General features: G+C 45.6%; 1 protein-coding gene across 6 annotated transcripts in view; it reads right to left on the bottom strand.

Moving 5' to 3' along the window:
* Nucleotides 1–7646: 7646 nt before the first annotated feature.
* Nucleotides 7647–24744, bottom strand: part of LOC119179337 (uncharacterized) — a 57636-nt gene continuing 40538 nt past the window's right edge. For all 6 annotated transcript variants that reach the window (XM_075882078.1, XM_075882079.1, XM_075882080.1 and 3 more), the window contains 2 exons: nt 21418–21707; nt 7647–8555 (listed from right to left, as the gene is read on the bottom strand). In XM_075882078.1, coding sequence (XP_075738193.1) covers nt 8186–8555; nt 21418–21707 — 660 coding nt within the window. In that variant the 3' untranslated portion in view covers nt 7647–8185. The remainder of the gene's footprint in view (nt 8556–21417; nt 21708–24744) is intronic.

Genomic DNA, 24744 nt, shown 5'->3' with positions numbered 1-24744 from the left:
TTCGTCCAATTCAATTCATTTCAATGTACGCAATAACTTCTACACTGCCGCTAAAGGCTAGATCAACGTTACTAGAACTAGTAACGTTGGGCGTGACGCTATACGCTTTCTTCAGCATCATTCCATTGTATTCATCTTGTTGTCCAAAACCGGAATAGTCAGGATGACGGGGGGGGGGGGGGGGGTTGATTCTCCTCATAAGTTTTCAAATTTGTATGTGTTTATACAATGACCACACACGTACAAATGCACACACGAACGTACGTACACAAAATATAGTTGCACCCCCCTCCCCCCCAAAAAAAAATATCCAGCGAAATCGCACACCGCTAAACCACAGAACACCTATATACTGCTAAACCTTACCGAGCCATCGATGTAACACCTCCAACCGTCACCTCGTGGATTGTCTTCGTGGCTGAGCGATGTCAAGTGTGTTGTCGTTGTGTGCACCTCGGCGTCAATCGGGGATCTTCTTTCGTTGCCGCTAGTCTCGGGTTCCGGCAAGCTGGGACGTGAACGGCGCAGGACAGAGCACGTTGGAGGCTGCAGCGGTAGTGACACAGTCATCGCGACGAGCTTCAGCCGAGAACGTTTCGAGAACGGAGAGTCGCAGCGCGACGCCGGCCGCCGCGGCCCGGCCTTGCCCGCGGGACGTGCCCAAACACGACTCGGGCCGAAGCAAGACGCGCGGTATATTTTACGCGTGCCGCTGCAACGATAGCCCGGTCGCTACCGCGCGTGCCTGCGCGTATACGTCTGAATTATTGCGCCATTTCGGCTGACCCGATTTCACAGGGCCGGTTCGATGTGTCTTGCTGAAATTCTGACCTTCGATAAAAATTTAACAACAATTTTGAAATACGTTTTTTTGGCAATGTCTTGAAGTTTTATGAGTTGTCAGCAATTATAACTGAGAAATTCTGGGGAAGTCTTAAAGATAACTTTGAAATTTAATTTCGAAAATATTATGAAAACATGTAGGGAAGCCTTTAATAGCATTATTTATTAAATGCGTTAGCGTGTTCGTTTATTATTATTGTTATTATTCATAAGCTAATACAAGTGGATATACCAGCTGATCTTCAAAATTACCTAAAAATTTATTTATTTATTTATTTATTTATTTATTTATTTATTTATTTAATTCTTCTTCCCACACCTTGCCCGGTAAACTGCCGGACTTTAAATAAAGTCCATTCATTCATTCATTCATTCATTCATTCATTCATTCATTCATTCATTCATTCATTCATTACGAAAAAAATATGGGAAGGTAGGCTCTGTTCGAGCTGGCCATCCCAACATCATGATAGTAGTATTCAAGACACACACAAAGACAAGAAAAATTAAATATAATAAAAGAAGAGAATTCATTCCAATTAACATATTGGCACTGAAGACAAACGGTTACTGATGTACTCTAGAACAAAAATCTGGAGACCAACATAGGTGGCACGCTTCTTAATCTTTTTTTTTTTTTTGCATTCTATGACACGCAGCTATGCGACGGCCTGCGTGGATCTTTTCAATGTGTAATACATTCACATGATTCCGCAATTAGTTGGTCGCACGATTTGAGGAAGATCATTATTTTTCTTACAGCGTGGTGGGTCTGTAGGGTCTTAGAGGTGTGGCTCAAATACAGGGTAGGTCAGTGTGGTAGAATAATTTGAGGGAAACCAAAAAGAAAAGAAAAACACTACAAAGAAAATTCATAGACAGGAGAACATATTATATTGGTGAGTTATTGTTTATTTATTGAATGTCATTACCACAAGGGTATGTTCTCCCTTGATAGTGATTCTAGTCCCTGTGGGTACTGAGTTTAACGTGGCTTGTGCCAGTGAAAATTTCACACACGGCCACATTCTGTGTAGTGGGTAGCATACATTAAACCACGGGTTATTGTGCGGGTGTAATTCTTCAAAACTTGCTACGTACACACCACATGGCCTCAAGGACAAATGCGCCGTAACTTGTGTGCCTTTCGTAGTGGGTGGCCCGCTTTAAACCATGCACCAGTTCACAATAATCGCATCATCTGTCGCCCGCGGTCACAATATGCGCTTGTACCACGCATTATTACTACGATATTACATGTTGCACTGTGAAGCATGTACACAGGAGACGCGTGTTTGCAAAGCATACAAATTACTTTCACAGCCTTTCACTGCAGGTTGGTGTCGGCGTCGGCAACGCCGGCATCAGTTTTCAACAATATCGTGCTAAAATAACTGTGCTTCTGTTTGTTATTACGAATGCTTCAAGAAATAGAATAAATTTATAATGGTAAAAGAAGCAAGAATGCCCCGCCGCGGTGGTCTAGTGGCTAAGGTATGCTTGGCTGCTGACCCGCCGCAGGTCGCGGGATCGAATCCCATCTGCGGTGGCTGCATTTCCGATGGAGGCGGAAATGCTGTAGGCTCGTGCGCTCAGATTTGGGTGCACGTTAAAGAAGCCCAGGTGGTCGAAATTTCTGGAGCCCTCCACTATACGGCGTCTCTCGTAATCATATGGTGGTTTTGAGACGCTAAACCCTACATACCGATCAATCAAGAAGCAAGAATAAGTGTTTGAACACGTTGGTAACCGATAAATACGTTCGAAATCGCACATGTGACTTGTCTGCCTTCTCATTCGACAGGAACTTCTCAAATACCACGCTTGCAAAGAAGTTCTTAAGGTGATTCCACATGTGGGTGAAATTTCATCAAACGCTATTTCCGTTTAGTCCATTCGAGAAGAAAGAGCAGACGAGGAGCAACGATAACGGTGAACTTGGCTTGTATACATGCATGTTTCGGGTAAAAAAAAAAGAATGATGTTCGGTAATTTACTGCGCCAGAACAATTTTCTTTGCAGAAGACCTGAATAACTGGGCTGCCTGCAGGCCCACATTCATGTGCTTAACAATATTACGAAATACACGAGTTTGGATGGGCAAATGACGTGGCTTCACCAAATGTCGGGTCAAGACAGAACGTCGATCGAGAAAAGTCGCTTCGACTTCGTTCACGTGCAGAAGAGGCATGAAAAACGCTGCGCAAATAAGGTGTCAAAGTACGGGTAACGCCGTACCGCTCACGATACGGTATTATCGCTCCTTATTAAATATGTACTAAGCCACAAATTAATGCGTACAACACAAGCGTGTGCCGAATAGTCAATTAAAAATTTTGAGACGGAATGATTATGTAACGCAGTCTATTTGCGACTCGTCTGCTGTCTCGACAGCAGACAGCCATTCACCATGCATGCACTATCGTGGTCCGTATTATATTGTCGCCGACTGTACCTCGATCCGCGAACGCTTTCGTTGCGTGTGCCACTCGACGCACATTAACGTGGCGCAGTGATCCTTGCGGTACTGGATATCCTTGCGGGACTAGCGTAGCGTACCGACCACGACGGTACGGAACTCTCTTAACTCTCTTCCTTGCCATACGGTAAAAACCTGCTCTCCTAAAAGACCCGATTGACAAAATGAAGAAAGCGACTGTTCGCTGGTGCGAGGTGGCGCGCGTGGTGTCTGCGAGGAATCAGGAAGAGGCGAGCGATGCAAAGGGTGCAAGGAGAAATGATCCATTGTTCCATTTCGCGCGTCCCGGAAACCGGACTGCTCAGTATCTGTGCTGCGTACGCATGCGACGAGAATGCCAATGAGGTGCGAACACAACCGTCTCGCTCGTAGAGAAAGCCAAAGCGGAAGAGGACGCTTTGCTGAGCCTACGAAGCTGCTGCTGGTGGTGGTGGTGGTGGTATAGTGGTTAGAAGATGAGAAAGGCACCTAATTTCTGCAACCCGGTCGGGAGCACGGCGCAGCGGCATATGCTTAGCTCGAGAGCATTCTTCAGCCTCTCAGCTTCTCAACTACAAGCAGCAGTAAAGATTTTTCTCAACATCAAGGAGTCGTAAACTATAACGTCACAGCTTATCAGCTTCAAGCCGTCGTAAAGCATATTGTCAGTGTCACAGCTTCTCAGCATTAGGTATTGTCGTAAACCTTAACGTCAATGCCGTGCCTTTTTGTCTCTTTGCCGTCGTTCTGTTGTCGCGCTATAACTATCGTCTAGACCTGAAATAGTCGTAGACCTTAATGTCAACGTCGCAACTTGTCAACTTCAAGCTATCGTAAACCTCAATTTTAACGTTACAACTTCTCAACCTATAGAGCAGCCGTAAAGTGTATGGAGAGGTTTCCACCCTTTCCCTATGGAGGCCATCCGTTCAACGCCACTCGAAGAAAATTGCCCTACTAATGCTTGGACAGACAGTTAAAACTGGAGTCGATTGTTAATTTTTTCGTCTCTTTCAATGTTTCCAATCAAAAAATAAGTTATTTATGCTGTAGTGCGGTACTATAGACGGTACATGAGAAGTCTGTGACGTATTGAGTCCCTCTCGATGTCTTAAACGACCCATTTTAAGTTTGCACTCTTAAAAATAAGGTAGTGCTACTTGCTAACTTATGAAGTAGTCAAGCGCTGTCACAAGATTCACTACCGAAATAGTAAACGCATGTGGTAGAACGCAGACATTTACTACCTTAGAAGCAACCAGAGGTGTGTGTTTATAAAAAGTGCTTAACGATTTAAAGTACTCGACACTCTACTATGGGAGAGCATAAAGCCGTTCCGTGGGCCTCACAATTGATAAGGCCACGTCGATAAAAATGACACCGTGAAATATTTCGTGCAAAAGGAGCGTTTTCCTCGCACGCCCAAGCAGAGGTAGTAAGTGACTGTGGACTACTACCCGAAGTTACTACTTAGGTTGTGAATGTATTACCTCAAAGTTAGTAAATAGTACTACCTTTTTTTTACATAGTGTATGTGTTATAAGCAAACACAAGCGTGCACACTCATAGCGGTGAATTACCCCCTTCACGATTCCGAAATAGTATTACTACGCTCTTGGCCGCTTTCCAGAGAAAATTCCAGTATAAAGAACATGAGCCACGATATATATATATATATATATATATATATATATATATATATATATATATATATATATATATATATATATATATATATATATATATATATATATATATATATATATATATATATATATATATATATATATATATATATATATATATCGTTTGCATTCGAAACATTGCGAAATGACAACTTCTTTAGGTCATCTATACATGCGTGCATATTCATTCAAGATTAGATCATGTATAGACCGCTACGGGCTATCAGCCCTCAGTTCTTCATTGAACTATATATCCACGTGCATGGGCATAGAAAGTGTGAACGTGGTTGGCGGAAACGCTTGTAAAGGCTCATTCACAGTCGCAACTATAACACCGGTCACGTGACCAATTTGTTGCAATGCGAATGCGACTGGTCGCAAACGGTGGCAAATGGACGCTCTCATCGCAGCGCGACTTCTTTGGCTCTGTCACCTGCTGCTGGACCTTTTTTTTTTTTTTTTTGAAGTCGCGCTATTGCAGTCGCAAACCTCTGAACCAGTCAGATGGGCAGCAACAGAACGTCAGCTTATTTTATGGTGTCACGAAAATGGGCCTGAACGTGAATTCTGTGTGGGAACGGGTATAGGATGAATTCACGCGACGTCATCAGCATGGGGCGCTAGTGTGGCAGTCGTGGAGGTCAAACGCGTTGACGTCATCGTTGGAGTATGCAAGCAAAGTTCTCGGCAGCAGGTTTTCTATTGATACTTTTTGTAAAAAATTGACCCCGTATCTGCATGTAATCTGCAAATGTCGTCGAAAGACAATGGTCTTGCGTGTGGAGAGAGTGAACAATTAATTTGATGTGCTGCGCAAGAAAATTGGTGAATGGTATTTTGGAGGCGCTGCGTTAGAGTGCCTCGAGCGTGCAGCGGAGGCGAACGAGCGCATCAAGTCACGTCACACGTAAGACATGAGCGCCACCTGGCAGTCTTCTTGGAAAACGAAGCGCGTGGCTTTGAGACGGGTGTGCGCGCCCGCCTCAGAGGGGATAAGGTGAGGAACGCAAGGCGACGGGTAGGTGCCACCACCATGGCGTCTTAGCAAAGCGTTGGAAACACTCACCTTTTCGTGCAAGCTTTACAGGGTTAGCGCAGCGCGATAAGCGCTACGATCCTTAAAATTACTTATGTATGCATTTTCTAGTAAAAGATGCACATGCAGAATAGATACCTGTTGTTACGGTGCCGCAAACTTGCGCAATAAATGCTTATTGATTGACAATTGCACAAGTATGAACGCTAAACCTTGAGCAACATTGGTGGGCGCTGCGGATGGGGTCGACCGTCTCAAGTAACCAGTGCCGTTAAGAGTAGACAGACAGACAGACAGACAGACAGACAGACAGACAGACAGACAGACAGACAGACAGACAGACAGACAGACAGACAGACAGACAGACAGGCAGGCAGGCAGGCAGGCAGGCAGGCAGGCAGGCAGGCAGATCAAAACTTTCGCATCGAAGGTCCCCAAGAAAGACTATCGTCTTTAAAAGTTGCGTAGTGGCATCACACTTTCACATGCCGGATAAAGACCACGGCTATGAGGGCGTATACTCGCTGGTGCCGCCCGATGGGAGGAGCTCAGTAAATACCTCCTATATATCTCAGGAAGGTGTGAACACTGGTTTCCTTGAGACGCTTTTTGGCCACAAATCACGAATGTTCACGTGACCGTTGCTATAGTCGCAGGTGTGATTGAGCCTTAAGAGATTGAATCATACAACGTTTTGAAGCTGGAGAGATCGGGTCATGTTATTGGTCAGACTGATTCGTAGCGTTTCACATTCGTCCTAGTTATTTGCCAGAAGGAGACTGCCACAAGTTATGCAGAAGTTCAATGAAATATAGAATTTAGAAAAGATTAAAAGCACACAAAGAGGAATGCGAAAAAATGATGAAAGGACAGCTGTATTATCAATTTTTGCGTAGAGCGTAGGTCTACATGAGCGGTGAGCATGGTAGACGGAGTTAATAATGCTCATTGTTTTCTCGAATGAATGACGTTCATTTCCCACCTGGCCAGTTTTGTGGCAAGTGTCAACATTAGCTGCTCCCTTCAGCAATTGGGTGGATGATAGTTTGGAACACACATTGACAGACCTTTTATTTACGTAACTGCGTGCATATTAGTTCAAGCACTAGCTGTTATTTCATAGAAACAGTTTCTAAAGTCATTGAGTACCACTCATCAGTAGGCTGGTTTTTAATACTTTTACGTTGGGCATACACTAGCAGTTGCATGCGTACTTTTGGACATCACGTTAGGAAATATGCATAACTTAAAGGTTATGTATCACTCTAAAGCCTCCGTTATACAAGGATCTTGGGACAGGGTGATCCTCTACCACTTTGACGCTTGAGAATCCATGCACTGCCAACCAGCCTTTTATTGGTGGAGCTGTAAATTGAAAACACAAGCATTGCAAAGGTGCACATGCAATCGGTACATTGATCTTAAATAATGGTCTTTTTAATTACACTTTCTGCGCGTGGAAGCGATATAAATACACGCCTGCGATATCACATTTACGACCTGCCACTTTTCTAAGCGAGGAAATTTAATTTGTTACTAAAAATCTGTCACATGTTGCAGCTGCGTCTTTGCTCTCTACAACAGCTAGCCAAGCATGTGTTCACTAGTGCCACGGAACGAGACGTTTCATTCCTTCAGTCACGAAACGTGCGAGTTCTTTATTCACTCAACAGCACTTAAGCAACCACACACTTTCGCATGCGTGCACGGGGAGCCATAAACGGTGCGGTGCACTTGCGGAACAGTGAGCTGCGAGGCACCGATGGCTGACTGAGCCATTACTGCGGTCTTTCAGAAGATAGAATCAATGTCCACGTGTCCCCTCGCACAGTCGTCGGAGCACTCATTCAAGCACGGCCTCAACAAACGCCGATCATCAACAATGCAAAAGGTCCTGACATGTCCATACCCATTTCGGCCAACTATACGGTTGGTGGCACTGCAGGTCTTCGGTGTGGCTAAGCCAGCAGAGTTCGCGGTTCTGGCGTGGCTTCCGCGCGATCTCGGAGGCCACAGTTGTTGCCACAGATGTTGCCAGCTGACCCGTTTCGTAAGCACCAAACTCGACCGGCACTTTCACTCGAAGGCACGCTTGGCAGAAGACAAAGAATAGTACACAGTTCTTCTTGCATTTACACTTGTTGTACCTACACGGCCCATGTGCTACGCTCCTCTTCGACTGCGTAATGTGGACTGAGTAGTACTCCCCGTCGCTGTGCTATTCAGTCTCTGCACGTGGGACGGCGCTGGTGACACCGTCGAACGCTGCTGCGTCGGAGGCGTCGTCTTCGAGGGCGAGGCTTCGACCGCCGAGGAAGTGCGCGAGGTCGTCTTGGTCGACAGGTCTCGGCGCACGGTGGGCGCGTGCTCGGAGTCCGTGTACGGCCTCGAGTAGTCGTCGCCGACGATCAGGTCCAAGTTGCGGTAGCTCCTGGACTGAAGGTTCTCCCTGTTGTCCGTGTACGGTGCGTACAGCCTGGGCAGCGGCTGCCGGATGCGGGACGCTATGCGAGACCGTCCCAGCTGCTCGCACCTTGAGAGAGTAGAAAAAAACATTTGTTGGTAACTGAAGAAACCACCACCAGAGCGCTTAATACTATTAATACCAGGTATTTTACGTGCCAAAACCATCATTATGAGGCACGCGGTATTGGAGGGCTCTGGAAATGTCGACCATCTGGTGTTCTTTAACGTGCTGTGGCACCGAACAGTAGACGTTAGTATAGGAATGCGACCGCCGCTGCCACGTTCGATATTGTGACATTCGGGTCAGCAGTCGAGCATATTAACCGCTACACTACCGCGGCGGACAGCACTAGACAAATAACATTGACATATAAGGCAGTAGAACTGCCGCACTAACCACCAGATGGTGCCGTATCCTATCTAATGTGTGCAACCACAGGCGTGCGCAAGGGAGGGGGGGGGGGGACAAAGTATAGTAGCAGCCCTTTGGTCGAGTCCAAAGGGTATAGTTAACGTGCTGCACAATTATGGGACTCATAGGGCAAGTACACGACCGGCACGCCGAAAGGGAACACACGAAAACACTGATGCTTCACAACAACCTTTGGTCCCCGGTTTTTTCGAAATAATTACGCGAAGTGAACAGTTCTATGAACGCCACATCAGGGGCCTTGGGTCACCATTGTCGTACAAGGACAGCCAGTCCGTAACATTTGCAATTAAAGAATCACTGGACAGGTCCAACACAACAACGTGATAGAGCTGACTTATAGTAATGTTATAGAGCAGACATCACCGCATCAGCTTTTAAGGTCCTGGTTGATTGTGTTGAAAAGCTCATTAAGAGGACCAAGACCTGAAATCTTTATAACTAAACAGACCGGGACATGGTTGTATGTAAAAAAGATCGAAATTTGAGCTTTTAAAAAAATAAAGCATAAACGAGCAATTGTCGGTCCAGTTGCATATTGACGAGTCCATGGGTACAATTATTTGCACGTAGAACTTTTTGTAGGGCTAGTTGGTGCATGTTTAAAGGAAGCAATAAGGCGCCAATGAGTCGAAAACTTCCGTGTTCGTCTCGGTGGCGCTTTATTCCTTATTCCATTAATAATTATTCGCATATCTTGTTTCTTTTTTTTTTGTCCTGTATTGCGTTACCGTTGAACTTGATATGGATAGTTATAAAGACTCTTGAGGCTAACTCACTCGTGAGTTGACTCATTCATGAGTTTACTCGCTCTGTTCAAAATGGTGGAATGCTGGGCCAGTTGGTGCCACAACTGGGCCAGCATTCCACCATTGTGCCATTGTGCCATTGTGGCAGTAGGAGGCACACTGTTAAATGAGTTAAAGATGTCAAGTGTTACCAACACGCAGGAAAAAAGCAAACAAAGAATGGTTGTAGCCATGCCCTATGTTCATTACGGTGTCGTATAGTCTGATGAAGATTGGGAGAAAGCACAACGTTGACGTTGTGCTCACAGCTTATCGCAAACTGACCAAACTGTGCCCCACGATAAGTGGAAATGAAAAGGTGGATGAAAACGCTTGCAGACACACGTATAAAAAAGCATGCCACGCAGTTTGTACCGTGTTCCTCTGAGGTGTGTAAAATACCACTGAGCTGAAGAAAAGTGTACATCGGCCAGACGGGCCTAAGTTTAAACGATCGACTCAGAGAACATGCATCGTCCGTGAAGGTTCTCGCAGGCAATACGCACCTGTCTCTGCACTGCGAGGATTGTGGGCGCAATCTGCAGTTTGATTGATTGATTGATATGTGGGGTTTAACGTCCCAAAACCACCACATGATTATGAGAGACGCCGTAGTGGAGGGCTCCGGAAATTTCGACCACCTGGGGTTCTTTAACGTGCACCCAAATCTGAACACACGGGCCTACAACATTTCCGCCTCCATCGGAAATGCAGCCGCCGCAGCCGGGATTCGAACCCGCGACCTGCAGGTCAGCAGCCGAGTACCTTAGCCACTAGACCACCGCGGCGGGGCAATCTGCAGTTTGGCAACATCAGTATTCTGAGCCAATCAAAAATCATACTTGCCAGGGAAATCACGGAAGCAAGGCAGATTTGGGCGAACGCAAGCACGTGTGTCCACGTTCCCTCGGTTGCGCTAAGTAGTAGTAGTAGTAGTAGTAGTATTTTTATTTACAGTAAGCCGGATACAGAGCTCACTGCAGGGGCAAAGGGCTAAAGGCGAACAGCCTGACAAAGGCCCTTGTCCCTCCGCAGTCCGTGACAGTGCAAAGCTTAAACAATATATATATTCAATACATTGGTTTCAAGCAACCTGATAAAGTGATAAAGTGATAAAGAAGCGTGCTTTTTAAGCAGTTGAAGATAAATACTATTCAATTGGGTGGGGTTAGTTTCTGAGGAGGGTGGCTTTTTTTTTTTTTTTTTTGGTGATAGTTGGTTTGCGCGTGCGTGTCTTGGTGTTCTCGTTCAAATGATTTTTTTTTCTAATAAAACTGCAGTTGTAAGTGGGCATCTTTCCTTCCTTCTACCTTGTAATCTCACATATTTCCTCATGACTCACTCCGACTCAGCCAACCTAAGATTGAGCTGTGAGTCTTTGTCCGAGTGTGTCCAGCCAGCGAGGAGCTCAGGTCCAGCTGAGTTATATTTCGGGGAGTCTTAGTCCGGGTGAGTACGCTATAGGAAACGTTTGGTCAGTCTGATTCCGAGTGAGTCGGGTTGAAGAAAATATTTGTGAGGTTGAATCAAAGTGAGTCCACTTCAGAAAAAAGATTTCGTCCACTCTGAGTTCGAGTGAGCCTTATAGCGAAAAACGCATTTGTTGAATGAGTCTGAGTGACCTCAGTTCATTTTGCCGATTTATGGCATGAGCGACTCAGTGCGGACAATTTCACGAAACGAAAACATGTTATTGTGTTGCACACTGGGTTACGGAACGTATGATATCATTATTGTTTAACGTTCCAAAACAAGGGTATGATTATGAGAGCTTCTGTATAGTTGCGCGATGCGGAAACGTCGACTACCTGGGTTTCTTTAACAGGCACATAAATCAAAGTATGCACGGGCCTCAAAAATTTTCACCTCTGTCGAAAATGCGGCGCCCAAAGATAGGATTTGAACTCACGACCGCGGGCTACTGCATGTCGTTAGTGGATTTTCAACACGCGAGAAAATGACCGTTACTATGCATATAGGAGTGTGAAAGTAAAAGCAGACTACTGGAAATCATTGCGATGAATTGCGGCGCTGCAGTCGAAAACAGAGCTCTTTATATTTCCTTTTACTTTTTTCGTTTGCGTTCGACGCTCAGTCCTCCGCATTTATCGCTTATCAGCCACGACTGTCTATGGCTGGCAAGTTCTAAGCTGCATTCAACATGTACGATATCTCGGAGTGAAGCGCATACACCGTACCGTGTTTTATCTGAACGAGTATTCGCCAGGCAAATGTTAAAATTTTTTTTTTCAAGAATAAAACTATACAAAGAATTCATTTGTTGCCTTCCTCTTCGACAGTATACTGAGGAGACACAATATAAACTTATATATGAAAACACATACATGCTCGGCGCCTGCGTAAGTGTGTAGTGAGGCCCCGCCGCGGTGGTCTAGTGGCTAAGGTACTCGGCTGCTGACCCGCATGGGGCGGGTTTGAATCCCGGCTGCGGCGGCTGCATTTCCGATGGAGGCGGAAATGTTGTAGGCCCGCGTGCTCAGATTTGGGTGCACGTTAAAGAACCCCAGGTGGTCGAAATTTCCGGAGCCCTCCACTACGGCGTCTCTCATAATCATGTAGTGGTTTTGAGACGTTAAACCCCACATATCAATCAATCAATCAAGTGTGTATGTGAGTGTTCTGTGTGCGTTAGTGCCTCAAGAAACGGGATTTCGAATTTGCAATGCAAAGTGGCTAGAAGATTGGGTAAAGCCCGTAACGTGGCATTTTCCCCAACCCAACCCAGTGGTCTAGGTGAAGAGCCCGGATCATGTTGCATCATACCGATTCGATGTATGAACATGTCCCTGAGAAATATAGTAAAAATAATATACAATATTACACAGCTCAAGCACAGCTTGCGCTGTGCTCGAGCGCGACGCACCAAATAAATACATGACCAAGCTGTGGCATGTTTAGGCAACCTTCTCGAGTTTCAACACACGGGCTATTGGAAACCAGACACAATGGTCCCATGCTGCTCATTTTAATCGCACGCAAAAAAAAAAAACAAAGAGATGTGTACGGTTTGAAAGCTGATATTGCTATCGGATTTAACACGGGCAAAGCGCCAGCTGTCAGGGTCGCCTCAGCATAAATGCTTCCGTCAAGCAATGATGAAAATGAAATAAAATAAATTGTCTGTCTGGCCCTTGTCGGTGCTTCAGATAGGAAGTTGCAACAGAGTTATGAGTTGAGGAATTGCGTGTGACGGTTATCGTTGCGCGAGTGTTCAGCGAGTGAAGGACATGTGTGTGCGAGGTATTGTTCGGCGACGTGGAGCGGTTTTTTCTTTTTTTATATTTCAATGCTCGAGGCGACAAACACTTCAACTTCGCGATAAAGCATGTCACGTAGCTCAGAGTAGAAATATAGGGAGCGGGAAAAGAGGACGGAAGAAGTCGTGACCTTAAACACTTTTGAAATGCTTCAGGTGAGGAGAAACGCGTATAGCAACAGCTGCACAGCTGTTGGCCGACATGAACCAAAAAACGTAAAGTAAAAAAAATTAAGTTCCGACAAAGAGCAAGAAAAATATCAGCAAAAAGCTGACATGCCAATTATCATCGTCAATGCGAATAGCATAACGGCGACACACCGTCAGGACTACAACAACGCCCCGAGTGTATGAAGGCACAAATTTGAAAGAGGGGGGAGGGTAAAAATAATTAAAAAGTTAGCGTAGTTTGCACTGGAGAGGAATAGATAGTAACATTTATTCGAGTGAGAGAAAACAATTATTTTCGAAACCCATGTCCGGGTCCGAGCTCTATAGGGTGGTGTTTACCTGATTTACCCCATGCTGAGTGCATGATGAAAGAGTTGTACGAGGCAGTTGTTCTGCCGAGGTTCGCAACCCAGGCCTCCAGGTAAATATTGTCACGGGGGCGAGAAAATGAATGAAATAAATATATTTACAAAATATACAGGGAGAGTCAGAGGCAGCTGCAGCCAAGATGGAGGTACAACAGCAGCAACAACACGAGCACGGTCGCTTCCATCGTCTTCGTCGTCTATGATGCTCTTTCGTTGCCGATGTCGTGTAACAATATGTTAGAGTATAGAGTGGATGGCGTTGAGGTATATTGGTTCAAGGACAGTGCCGGTATGTGTGGCATACATAGTTACGGCAAGGAACCGCACACTTAGAAATGAGGTGTATTCGGGGCTTGGTGTATTTTGTATAGTCTAAGGTTATGCGCTAGAGAATGTGTTTGCGCGTGCTAAGCTTTTTTCGAGAGATTGTCGTGTTGTCTATAGGAAGCTCTGTTCGGACTAATCGGAGGGTTTTCAGGCTGGCCCTTCATTCTTGATGGCGTTTTGCGTGGTCCCCTTTCGCCAGATAAAGCTCGGGCTAATCTCTCGAAGTATCCGAACAACATAGTACTGAGACCTCAGCGTGGATGCAGCAGTTGCGAGTGACCTGGCGTCCACTTCAGGTTGACCATTATAGCGAGATTATGATGCCCATAAGAAGCGAGCTGAGGCAATACGTTTAGAGATGGTTACTTTAGGAGGAAGGCCCGTAGGGCTGCCTGCGAGTCTGTGCTCTATCTGTGACTTCTTGAGAGCCATGCCTATGCTGTGTGATGGCTTGCGTTATGGAGAGTGCTTCTGCTATTGCCACAGAAGGAACAAGGCGCATTGCTAAGTTATGCAAATGTCCTCTTTTTTGTTTCCTCTATTTAATTTTCTCTTCTCTCTCTCTTTTTTTCCGCGTACGTTCTTGTCTCTGTTTGCATTTTCACTTTCTCTCTCTCTCCTTTTTTATCTTTCACGGTCTTTTCATCCTTTTCTATGTCTTCCATTTTTCGCTCCCCTTTCTTAGTCTGTGTATTTGTCACTTATCTTTCTGCTTTTTTTCTTTTTCTCATTTTTTTCCTTTCTGAGCTATGCCTTTACTACTCCTACCTCGTCACTATAACTTCCCCTTACCCCGTCACGGAGGTCTAGTGGCTAAGGTACTCGGCTGCTGACCTGCAGGCCGCGTGATCAAATCCAGGCTGTGGCGGCTGCATATCCGATGGAGGCGGAAATGTTTTAGGCCGGTGTACTCAGATTTGGGTGCACGTTAAAGAACCCCAGGTGGTCGAAATTTTCGGAGCCCTCCACTATGGCGTCTTTCATAATCATATGGCGGTTTTGGGACGTTAAACTCCACTAATCAATCAATCAACCATAACTTCCCTTTTCTACCTCCTATACTATATATACATACTATGCAAGGCTATGTTCGGCTGTGCTAGCGTGCCTGGATGGCAAGTTGAAACACACACAAAGCTAAGCCAGCATTTCAGTTTTCTTGAAATTTTCCGAGCAGTGCCTAAGAAATGTCAAACGAACGCCCGAACAAATATCTATGCCTACAGCCAATTCTACTGAACTGATTGCCACGTAAACATTTCTTTCCCTATAGCGCATTGTGCAGTTCTCAGCGTATTATTTACAGTGGTACAATAACATCACGATGCAGGGGGCGGAAAATAAGACAAGCGGTGTTTTCACATCGCAAGGGTGCACCAGGCGAGGAGCTGGCGCACAACACGATGGCTGTGTTCCAATCGGTCTATCCTTTTGCCAATTTACGGTGTTTACACAGAAGGCGATAACTTGACAAAAAAAATGAAGCGTCAGTTACAAGGTGGTGGGTGGGCGAGGAGCGAGTTTTAGCACAGAAGGCCAGAACTTAACAAAAAAAAAATGAAGCGTCAGTTACAAGGTGGTGGGTGGGCGAAGAGCGAGTTTTAGCCGCACCAATTAAGAGCTTCTTTCCATTCTTGACATGTAATGGCGCTTTCGGAATGAACGTTGCGGAAATGCGCTTCTCAAGTTATGATCGCAACTGTGTTTTGTCAACTTTTGTGTTGGGTGGGTGCTTTTTCGTATTAAATAACTGGAACTAAGCGCGCGAGTGTTGCACTGTGTGCCTTTGAGTACTTTTCTGCTTGCTCTCTAGTTTACGACGACAGCTAATGTGCAAGGAAGAAGAGTAGCCGGCGCCACATATTGACAGCACCAACCTCTCCTCACATACATTTAATAAAAGGAAGACAAATCTTCTATGCCTCCCTCAGCGTGCATAGTTGTTTCAGCTTCCAACAAAACCAACTCCCATTGGCATAGCCAGGAGGGAAGGGGGGGGGGGGGAAGTGAATGGGTTCATCGCCGCTCCTCCTAAAGTTTCTAAATTTGCATATGTACACATGCACGAATGCAAACTCCCCGAAAAAAAAATGGTTCCAAATCTGCATGTTACGCCGCAATGTCGTCGAAAGACGATCATCTTGCGTCGGAGAGAGTGAAGAAAACGTTTGTTTGATGTTCTGCGCAAGAAAATCGGTGAATGGTATTCTGGAGGCGCTGCGTTAGAGTGCCTCGAGCGTGTAGCGGAGGCGAACGAGCGCATTGAGGCACGTTAGACACAAGCGCCATCTGGCAGTTATCTTCGAAAACGAAGGCGCGCGTGACCGCGGAGAAAGATGTGCGCCAGTCTCGGAGGTGATAAGGTGTAGAACGCGAAGTGACGGGCAGGTACGTGCCACCACCGTGACGTCGTATACAGCAAAGCGTTGGAAACACCTTTTTGAGCATCGCGTTGCACTGTCAGGACAGCGCAATAAACGCTACATTCCTTAGAGTTACTTGTGTGTGCCTCTTCTAGTATAAAGGTAGACATACAAAACATCGATGCGTTGTTGTGGCACCTCAGGCATGCGCAATAATTGCTTTTTAATTGAGGATCGCCCAGCTATGAACGCTAAACCTTGAGCAATATTGGTGGGCGCTGCGGATGGGGTTGGCCATTTAGTACCGTTTGCGGTATCATTAGGGCAGACAGACAGACAAATGTACAGACAGACAGCCAGACAGGCAGGCAGGCAGGCAGGCAGACAGACAGACAGACAGACAGACAGACAGACAGACAGACAGACCAAAATTTTTCCGTCGAAGGTCCCCAAAAAAGACTATGTCTTAAAGAAAAAAAACATGGCTACATCCTCCCTTCCCCCGCGCATCGTGTTTGCTAGGGCAATGTAGACTCTGAGACTATTTCAGGTGTGCATTCAGACCTAAAATAGACAAAACGTAGATTTTAGTCATGATATACTGTTGAAAGAATAATAAAAATACTTGTAAATGAAATAGGACAGTTGTGGTCACCGTTTTTAGATTTGTGGCCGGCAAATGTCCTGAGTAATTTGTGAAGGAAGCTTTAATAATAATAATAATAATAATAATAATAATAATAATAATAATAATAATAATAATAATAATAATAATAATAATAATAATAATAATAATAATAATAATATGAAAAGGCCACGGCATAGACCTAACTACTCGTCTCGATCGCTGCTTGAAACAACAACGTACATGGAAAACCTCAGCTGTCCTGGTGGAATGAAATCAGTACGTCGTATACAGCGCAAAAACATACATCGCGTTCGTTTACCTCCTCGAACCTTTTATCTGGTGTATAAACGGCACACGCAGGCTCCTCTGTCCTCGCACGCTATCGCGTGGCGGAATGTGTGATATACATCTGTCCGTGGTCATTCACTCGCTTAAACTACGCCGCGTGACATTTACACGCTTGCCAGGTTTTCCCGTATACAGTCGATCGCCTTGAAACTGGCGCATCCTGTGCTTACTACTCGAAGCGTGCTCGTTTTATTTTATAAGCGGTCACGTGACTTGGCTTCTCGAATGCACGCCCCGTGCTTTCTATATCTTTATTCCGCAGAGAGAGTGTGAGAGAGAGATCACACGTCGGAAGCACTGAAGCCCAATGAGAAGCAACAGACAACGATGCCAAGGAAAGTAGAGGGGATGTTATTAGTAGTATATATAATTGCAGTGTAAGTGTGAAGAAAGACAAGTAGACGGGGATAAACCTGCCGCTGGCACGGAATCGTTCAAACCCCCGACATTCCAATAACGCGTCCGAGCATCGATCGGACGCGTTATTTGAAGGCCGGAGGTTCGTTCCCTTCGAGCGGCAAGTTATCTTATCGTCCACTTTTCTGCCTTCATCGCACGCGCATTGCGGCATCATTTTTTGTTCACACTAACATTGCGTCTAATGAAAAAAAGAAAGCGAGCCGTTAAAATTCCGCGAAACTTCCCTCTGGGCGGCCCGGCAAGGCAAGCCGACCATTTCGCAGTGGGGGGGGGGGGGGGATCTTCTTCTCACTTACAACGACATTCTTCGTCACTACAGGAACGTCCGTCGCACTCAGAGCGCCCCACCACCATCTTTCTCGCGAGAGGAGGCAGTAGCGTCATGCCAGCTACAGACTAAAACATTTCCCAATATAGTATCGCTTCATATAAATTCTACCCGCAGTGCTATGCAGACCGTTGCCCCGGCTGTGGAAACTCGCCCACGACCTTCCATGTCTCGATCGAGTGCACTGCGAACATCTTTCCTCCCTTACCTGCTTTCCTTCACCCTTTACGTAAGGAGAAGCTGTGGGATGATGCTCTCCGCGATGGACCTCCCGAGGTCCTCCGAGCTCTGATACAGGCAGGCCCGACTCGTCGCTGGAGTCGTACTCGGGATCCCGGACTAGGGGTTCCTCCCACGCCCCCCTTCTCCATGCTTTTGTGTGAATAAAAACGTTTCTCTCTCTCTCTCTCTTAAATTTCCACTTTCCTTCGACCAGTGTAGTTGCATTTCTTCGCGCACCACGATACACCAGCGTGTTACACAGTTCTTTAAATAAACTTAAATTCATTGACCTAATCGGTGAACTCGTAGCACACGTTTGAACCACGCATTTCAGCCGGGGCAGCTCCGTCAAGTCGTTTTCAGTTAGCAAAATTGTAGCGAGAGTATATAGCTAACACTATATAGTATCGACCGAGACATCCGCCTGCAAAATGATTTTGTGGAGCATTGACGCCCTACCTATACTTTCCACGCAATGCGCGGACGAGGATTTGGAGAAAATATTTACTGGAACGCGTTTGGCAATTTTCGGGACGTATACTTCAAAATCAGTGCCGAGTTTTAGGATGTACGCCAAGTAATTTTGAATGCACGGTTTTGCATGAACTTGCATGAATGTTGGAGTGGTAATGCGAAAAGCGCATGTTCCTTCGAGTACTGTATATAATATAGATGAAGCCGTGCCTACGTAATAAATAAATAAATAAATAAATAAATAAATAAATAAATAAATAAATAAATAAATAAATAAATAAATAAATAAATAAATAAATAAATAAATAAGGAAAGAAGAAAAGGAAGAAAGAGTGATTTATCATCGGCCGATTTGCGACAATATACCGAGAACGAGGTCTTCAACCAGGAAAATAAAACACAGATGTGCAGTGAACTACGACGGAAACGGGGAAAGAAAGATTGTTGGTGCTATACACAGAGTGAAACAAGAGTAACAAAGGACCCACGTGCTTTTATTACAAATGTGTTCGAAGAAGGTTCTTTTTTTTTTTTTTGCTTGTATACATGTTCTGCGAGTTGGGAAAACCGGGTATAAACTGGAAAGTGTGAGAGAAAAACAGAGCACTGTCTTGGCATCTATAAAGAGTACGTACTGAATACAAATTAGAAAGCAGTTGGAAGCAGACAAACCAGTTGGACGTTGTCAACAAGGAAGAAGTTGCCGTTTTTTTATTCTTTTTTCTTCACCCTCGGGTCCATTTAAAGAGAAACTCTCGGTATTGCAGCGCCGCATTGCGTGAACTGAACGAAATGCTTACAGCTGTTCAAAGAGTCCCTGAAACAACTTCTGAACACACAAAAGAACAAGCGTGCGTTATTCTATCCCGGCGTTTCCCGTCACTTATAGGCCAAATTCGTGACGACAGCAGTTTCGGTTCACGTGACGACATGAGGAAATAAGCCATATATCGGCTCATATGTACGGGGGATGCGACTTGTGAATTGTCACCTAGGCTTCGTTGTTTTTCTGCGCTTTAATAAAACACCAAAACAAAATGAGAAGACAGGACACATACGTGCGCAATTAACTGCCATGCAGTCTTAATCTTTGCCATTCGTAACTTTTGCCAAGCCTTCTTCGCCATGCAGAGAGACACCTGTTCTGTCTTGTTTCGCATAAAGGCAAGTCTTTGTCGCAATACAAAAAAAAAAAGACTATCGTGCACGATCAACAGATCTCAGTTCGATTTATGCGTACTCGACTTCACGAGCGGGGATATAGTTTATAGTCGAAAAGCGCGCAATCCTACGGTGAAATAAGTGGCGAGAAGGAGCGAGCACCTCTATAGGAAGGGTAGCGAAGGCGAGAAGGAACTCAGTCTCTCATTCTAGAACTCCGAGCAATTTAGGGGCCTTTCAAGAGAAGCAGTTGAGAGCCCAAGTGTTCCGTGGAGAAGCATGATGCAACCGAAATTATCTGGACTGCGCAAGAATTAACAAGAAAAACCAAAGGAGCACAAACTTCGAACGAACGCTTATTTTCAGAGATGCACGCTTATCCATCAGCCAACGCAGACACCAAAAAGCACATCATCACGCAGGAACACCTCATCCCAAAAACGACGAGGTAAATCAACACAAATAATACCTTAAAAATTAAAAAAAAAGAGCAAGAAAATGCGATGCAGTTAGAAAAAAAATGAAACTGAATGCTTGAGATAGCATGGCTTACTTTATCAAGAAATGGTCATGGGCCGGGCATGCTGCGCGGAGCCAAGCTAACGCTGGTCATTAAAAATGACTAACCATCTGGATTTCAAAGGAACGAAGTGGCTTTGGAACGAAGAGGAACGAAGAGGAAAAAGGAAGAAAAAAAGCGCAGTTCTGTTACTGCCTCTCTCAATGGAGGGCACCTCCACAGGGAGGCGAGCATGCAGGAAGGCGAGCACGCATCTACGAAGGGAGATGTATTAGTTAGGTGGGCGATAAGTGTATGGCCCCGCCGTGGTGGTCTAGTGGCTAAGGTACTCGGCTGACCCGCAGGTTGCGGGTTCGAATCTCGGCTGCGGCTGCTGCATTTCCGATGGAGGTGGAAATGGTGTAGGCCCTTGTGCTCAGATTTGGGTGCACGTTAAAGAACCCCAGGTGGTCGAAATTTCCGGAGCCCTCCACTACGGCGTCTCTCATAATCATATGGTGGTTTTGGGACGTTACACCCCACATATCAATCAATCGATAAGTGTGTGCACGGCGAGGGGGGCCGTTAGTTACCTAAGAGTAGGGAAGGGGCTGCAAAGTCAGCCTCATACATTGACATAATAATAAGCAGGGGGGGGGGTGCTGCAACAAACCTTCGCCCCCCCCCCTAAGGTAAAACCTGCGCCCTCCCTAAAAGAAAACCTGCGCCTCCCCTAAGGGAAAACCTGCACATGCCTATGAGGTATACGCAAATGAGATTAAGTAGTCTGCTGGGACAACGTGGCCGCACGAAGCGCAGGACTGGGCGGATCGGCAAAACACGGAGAGGCATTTGCCTTGCAGTGGGCGTAGCTATAGGCTGATTATTATTATTATTATTATTATTATTATTATTATTATTATTATTATTATTATTATTATTATTATTATTAAACTAAGTCTTTTACAAAGCAGCCACTGCATGTGTAAATTTACGTGCAAGAAAATTGTATGACATTTCGCATCCATATAGGGAAAGCACACAAAAGAAAGCCACGAGCTATAGGCCAAGAAGAAGTTGCCCTCAGGTATGCATAAGAAAAAAAGGGGGTCGAAGACGCCTGACCTGCAGGTGCGCGTGTTGTAGTAGAATCCCGTGGAGCACTCGGCGTAGTCTCGGCACTTGCAGCGGCAGTCGCGCGGGTCCCACACCACGCCCGGCCCGTGGCAGGAGAGCATCTCGTTGTTGTTGCGGCAGACGCAGCGGCACTCGCTGTACTGCTGCAGCGCGTTGCAGTCCGCGGGCCGCTCCTTGCACTCGCAGCTGCACTTGTCGTGCTTCTCCAGCGTCACGATCTCGTGGCCCACGAAGTTGAACTTGCTGGCGCCGGGCTCCGGGTACTGGGCTTTGATCACCTGCGCCCCATCGCAAAGCTATCACTGGACCAATCCTGCAGAACCTCCACTCACTTGGATAGTGAGAAAGGTGCCGAATGCATGCAAAGGTTGCACATGGCAATGGCAGTGATGAAACAACTTGGCACATTCTGTGCGAATGCCCACAATACTGCTCGCAGAGACAGTCACTCTGCAATGCACTAGACGAACTGGACAACCAGAGTATTTCGGAAAAAGGAATCCTGCACCACCGACAGGACTTTATGTCGCAGAAGAAGGCTGTGAAGGCGCTGCTGCGCTTCTTGCGTTCAACCGGCCTGTCCAAACGACTGTGATCGGAACTCCCTGAATGTGTGCGCATGTGGTTTTTTTTCTAATTTTATTTTTTATCTCTCTATTTCTATCCTCTTTCCGACCCTCTTCCCCACCCCGTACAGGGTAGCAAACCAGTTCGTCTAGGTTAACCTCCCTGTCTCTTCCTTTTATTTATTTCTCTCTCTCTCTCTGCACATGGCAATGTGGTGTGGTGAGACGGAAAATTCGCGAACACGTGGTGTCGCTGCATCAGACGTTTCGACAAGCAGATTTGTCAAAGCATCGGCTCCTGGGACATCCCATGTTCACGAGTGCTTCATCTCTTTCAACATTGCGCCCCCGCCGCGGTGGTCTTGTGGCTAAGGTACTCGGCTGCGCTAATCCGCAGGTCGCGGAATCGAATCCCGGCTGCGGCGGCTGCATTTCCGATGGAGGCGGAAATGTTGTAGGCCCGTGTGCTCAGATTTGGGTGCACGTTAAAGAACCCCAGGTGGTCGAAATTTCCGGAGCCCTCCACTACGGCGTCTCTCATGATCATATGGTGGTTTTGGGACGTTAAACCCCACATATGAATCAATCAAATCAACCACTTGGACTGTGAGAAACGTGCCGAATACATACAAAGGAAACGTGGAGGTCACATATGGCAGTGTGGTGTGGTGAGACGAAAAATTCGTGAACATGTGGTGTCACTGGACGTTTCTACAAGCAGATTCGTCGAAACATCGGCACAAAGGACATCCCATGACGATAGTTATAGCGCGAGAACAAAACGACAACACAGACAAGAAGGACACGATGGACACGAGCACTGACGATAGTTATAGCGCGAGAACAAAACGACGACACAGAGACAAGAAGGACACGAAGGACACGAGCGCTCGTGTCCTTCCTGTCCTTGTCTTCGTGTCGTCGTTTTGTTCTCGCGCTATAACTATCGTCATGCCATACCAACTAGCACAAGCTGCCATACTTCTAGGGGACATCCCATGTTCAGGAGCGTTTCATCTCTTTCAACATTGCCTTTTGTCTTGAACATCTGCCAGTGTGGTGTGAAGTAACTTGCTCCGCCAGTAAATGTACACAGTACTTCACAAAGTGACACGGCTACATGTAATCTAACTCGCGAACTCATGCAACGAACAAACGGTTGTGGTCGTACTACGGCTATGCCCTTACACATTATGAGCGCCGAGACCTGCAAAGCGACGGCTTGCTATCCTGCGAGGCCATCTGTCAACATATTTCTGCTGTCATTGTAATTCCCACCATGCCACAACTTATATTTGCGGGTGGCAGTAAATGATTAATCATTTGTTATTCGTTTCAAGTGTTGCAAATGACCTGACACGTAAAACATTGAGGTATGCAAAATGCATCCACAAACTTAATGTACTCGCAAACCTGGTGCAAACTCTTGCCCCAACCTATCTGTAGCACGACGATAGTTATAACGCGAGAACAGGACGACGACAAAGAGACTGTTCTGTTCTCGTGCCATGACTATCGTCATGTCATACCAACTAGCCCAAACTGCCACACTTCTATCTGTAGTAATCGTGACCCATTCATTATGCTTCATTTCATTTCATTTTCATTTATTTCGCCCTTAAAGGCCCGAAGGCATTACATAAGGGGGGACACAGTACGATAGGGTACAATGTTCAACAGGAAAAAGCAAATAAACAAATAAAAAATAAGTAAATAAATAAATAAATGAATAAAAGCAAATAAGTTTACACAGGAGACAGGAATCAGAAATCACATGAACGAACTAGAACAAGATAAAAAAGAATACACAATGCTTTACATATGTTAAACAATTGCAGAGCAAAACTAAGTACAGTTCTAAAACGATTAGCGATAAACACGAAGTAGTTGAGATTATCAGGAGAGAGGCTTGAAAATATGTTCGTTCAGTTTTGCGTGCAACGTTTCCCCGTCGGCGCATGAAGCGGAGCCATCCAGTAAGGCATTCCAGAGGGCTATTGCATTAGGAAAAAAAATGAGGTGATAAATGCTGTCGTCCGGCCATTTATGCGTGCAATGGGCCTGCTGTGATTTATGCGCGATGAAGTTCTGTGAGCAGATTGGAGCAACTGATGTCTTGAGCGTGGATGATAGTAGAAGCGGTGTAATCATATGATCACTTCATATGCTCACTGCATTTTAGGGGCGAAGTTCCTTAGGGCGTAGGCTGTGCGTTCCCTGTAGCCTGTATGTAGCCACCTCTAGTTTAGTTCTTGCAGTGTTCACTAGATGGCGGTACCGTCTCCTGTATGTAGCCACCTCTCGTTTAGTTCTTGTAGTGTTTACTAGATGGTGGTACTTGTAGCTGATGATGAAAAGATGCAAGATGTTATAAACTAGAAAGCGGTACTTGTAGTTGATGAAAGACGCGAGATCTTATAAAATAGGAATGATGTCACATATGGCGCGTGTCGTTGGTTGAAGGCAATCGTTCGATTTAGTGCGGCGACGTACGCTAGGGGGAGCGATGTAATAAAATCGAGTGGGCAAAATGTACAGAGGATTCATGGTTTACCAGGTTTACCTCCGGAGCTTCGCCCACTCATCATCATTCACTTCGTGGATATGGCGGAATTTTTTTTTCACTTAAATTTGCTCGGGCATTTTCTGAAATAACTATAAGTACGCAAGGAATAAATCAATCAATCAATCAGTAAGTCAATCACTCGATCAATCAATCGATCAATCAAATTTGTAGTCATAGAGGTGG

Source organism: Rhipicephalus microplus, chromosome 2 (genome assembly GCF_043290135.1).
Source record: "Rhipicephalus microplus isolate Deutch F79 chromosome 2, USDA_Rmic, whole genome shotgun sequence".
NCBI classification, from domain to species: domain Eukaryota; kingdom Metazoa; phylum Arthropoda; class Arachnida; order Ixodida; family Ixodidae; genus Rhipicephalus; species Rhipicephalus microplus.
Note: the sequence above shows the minus strand (reverse complement) of the source record. Positions and strands in the feature narration are given on the sequence as shown.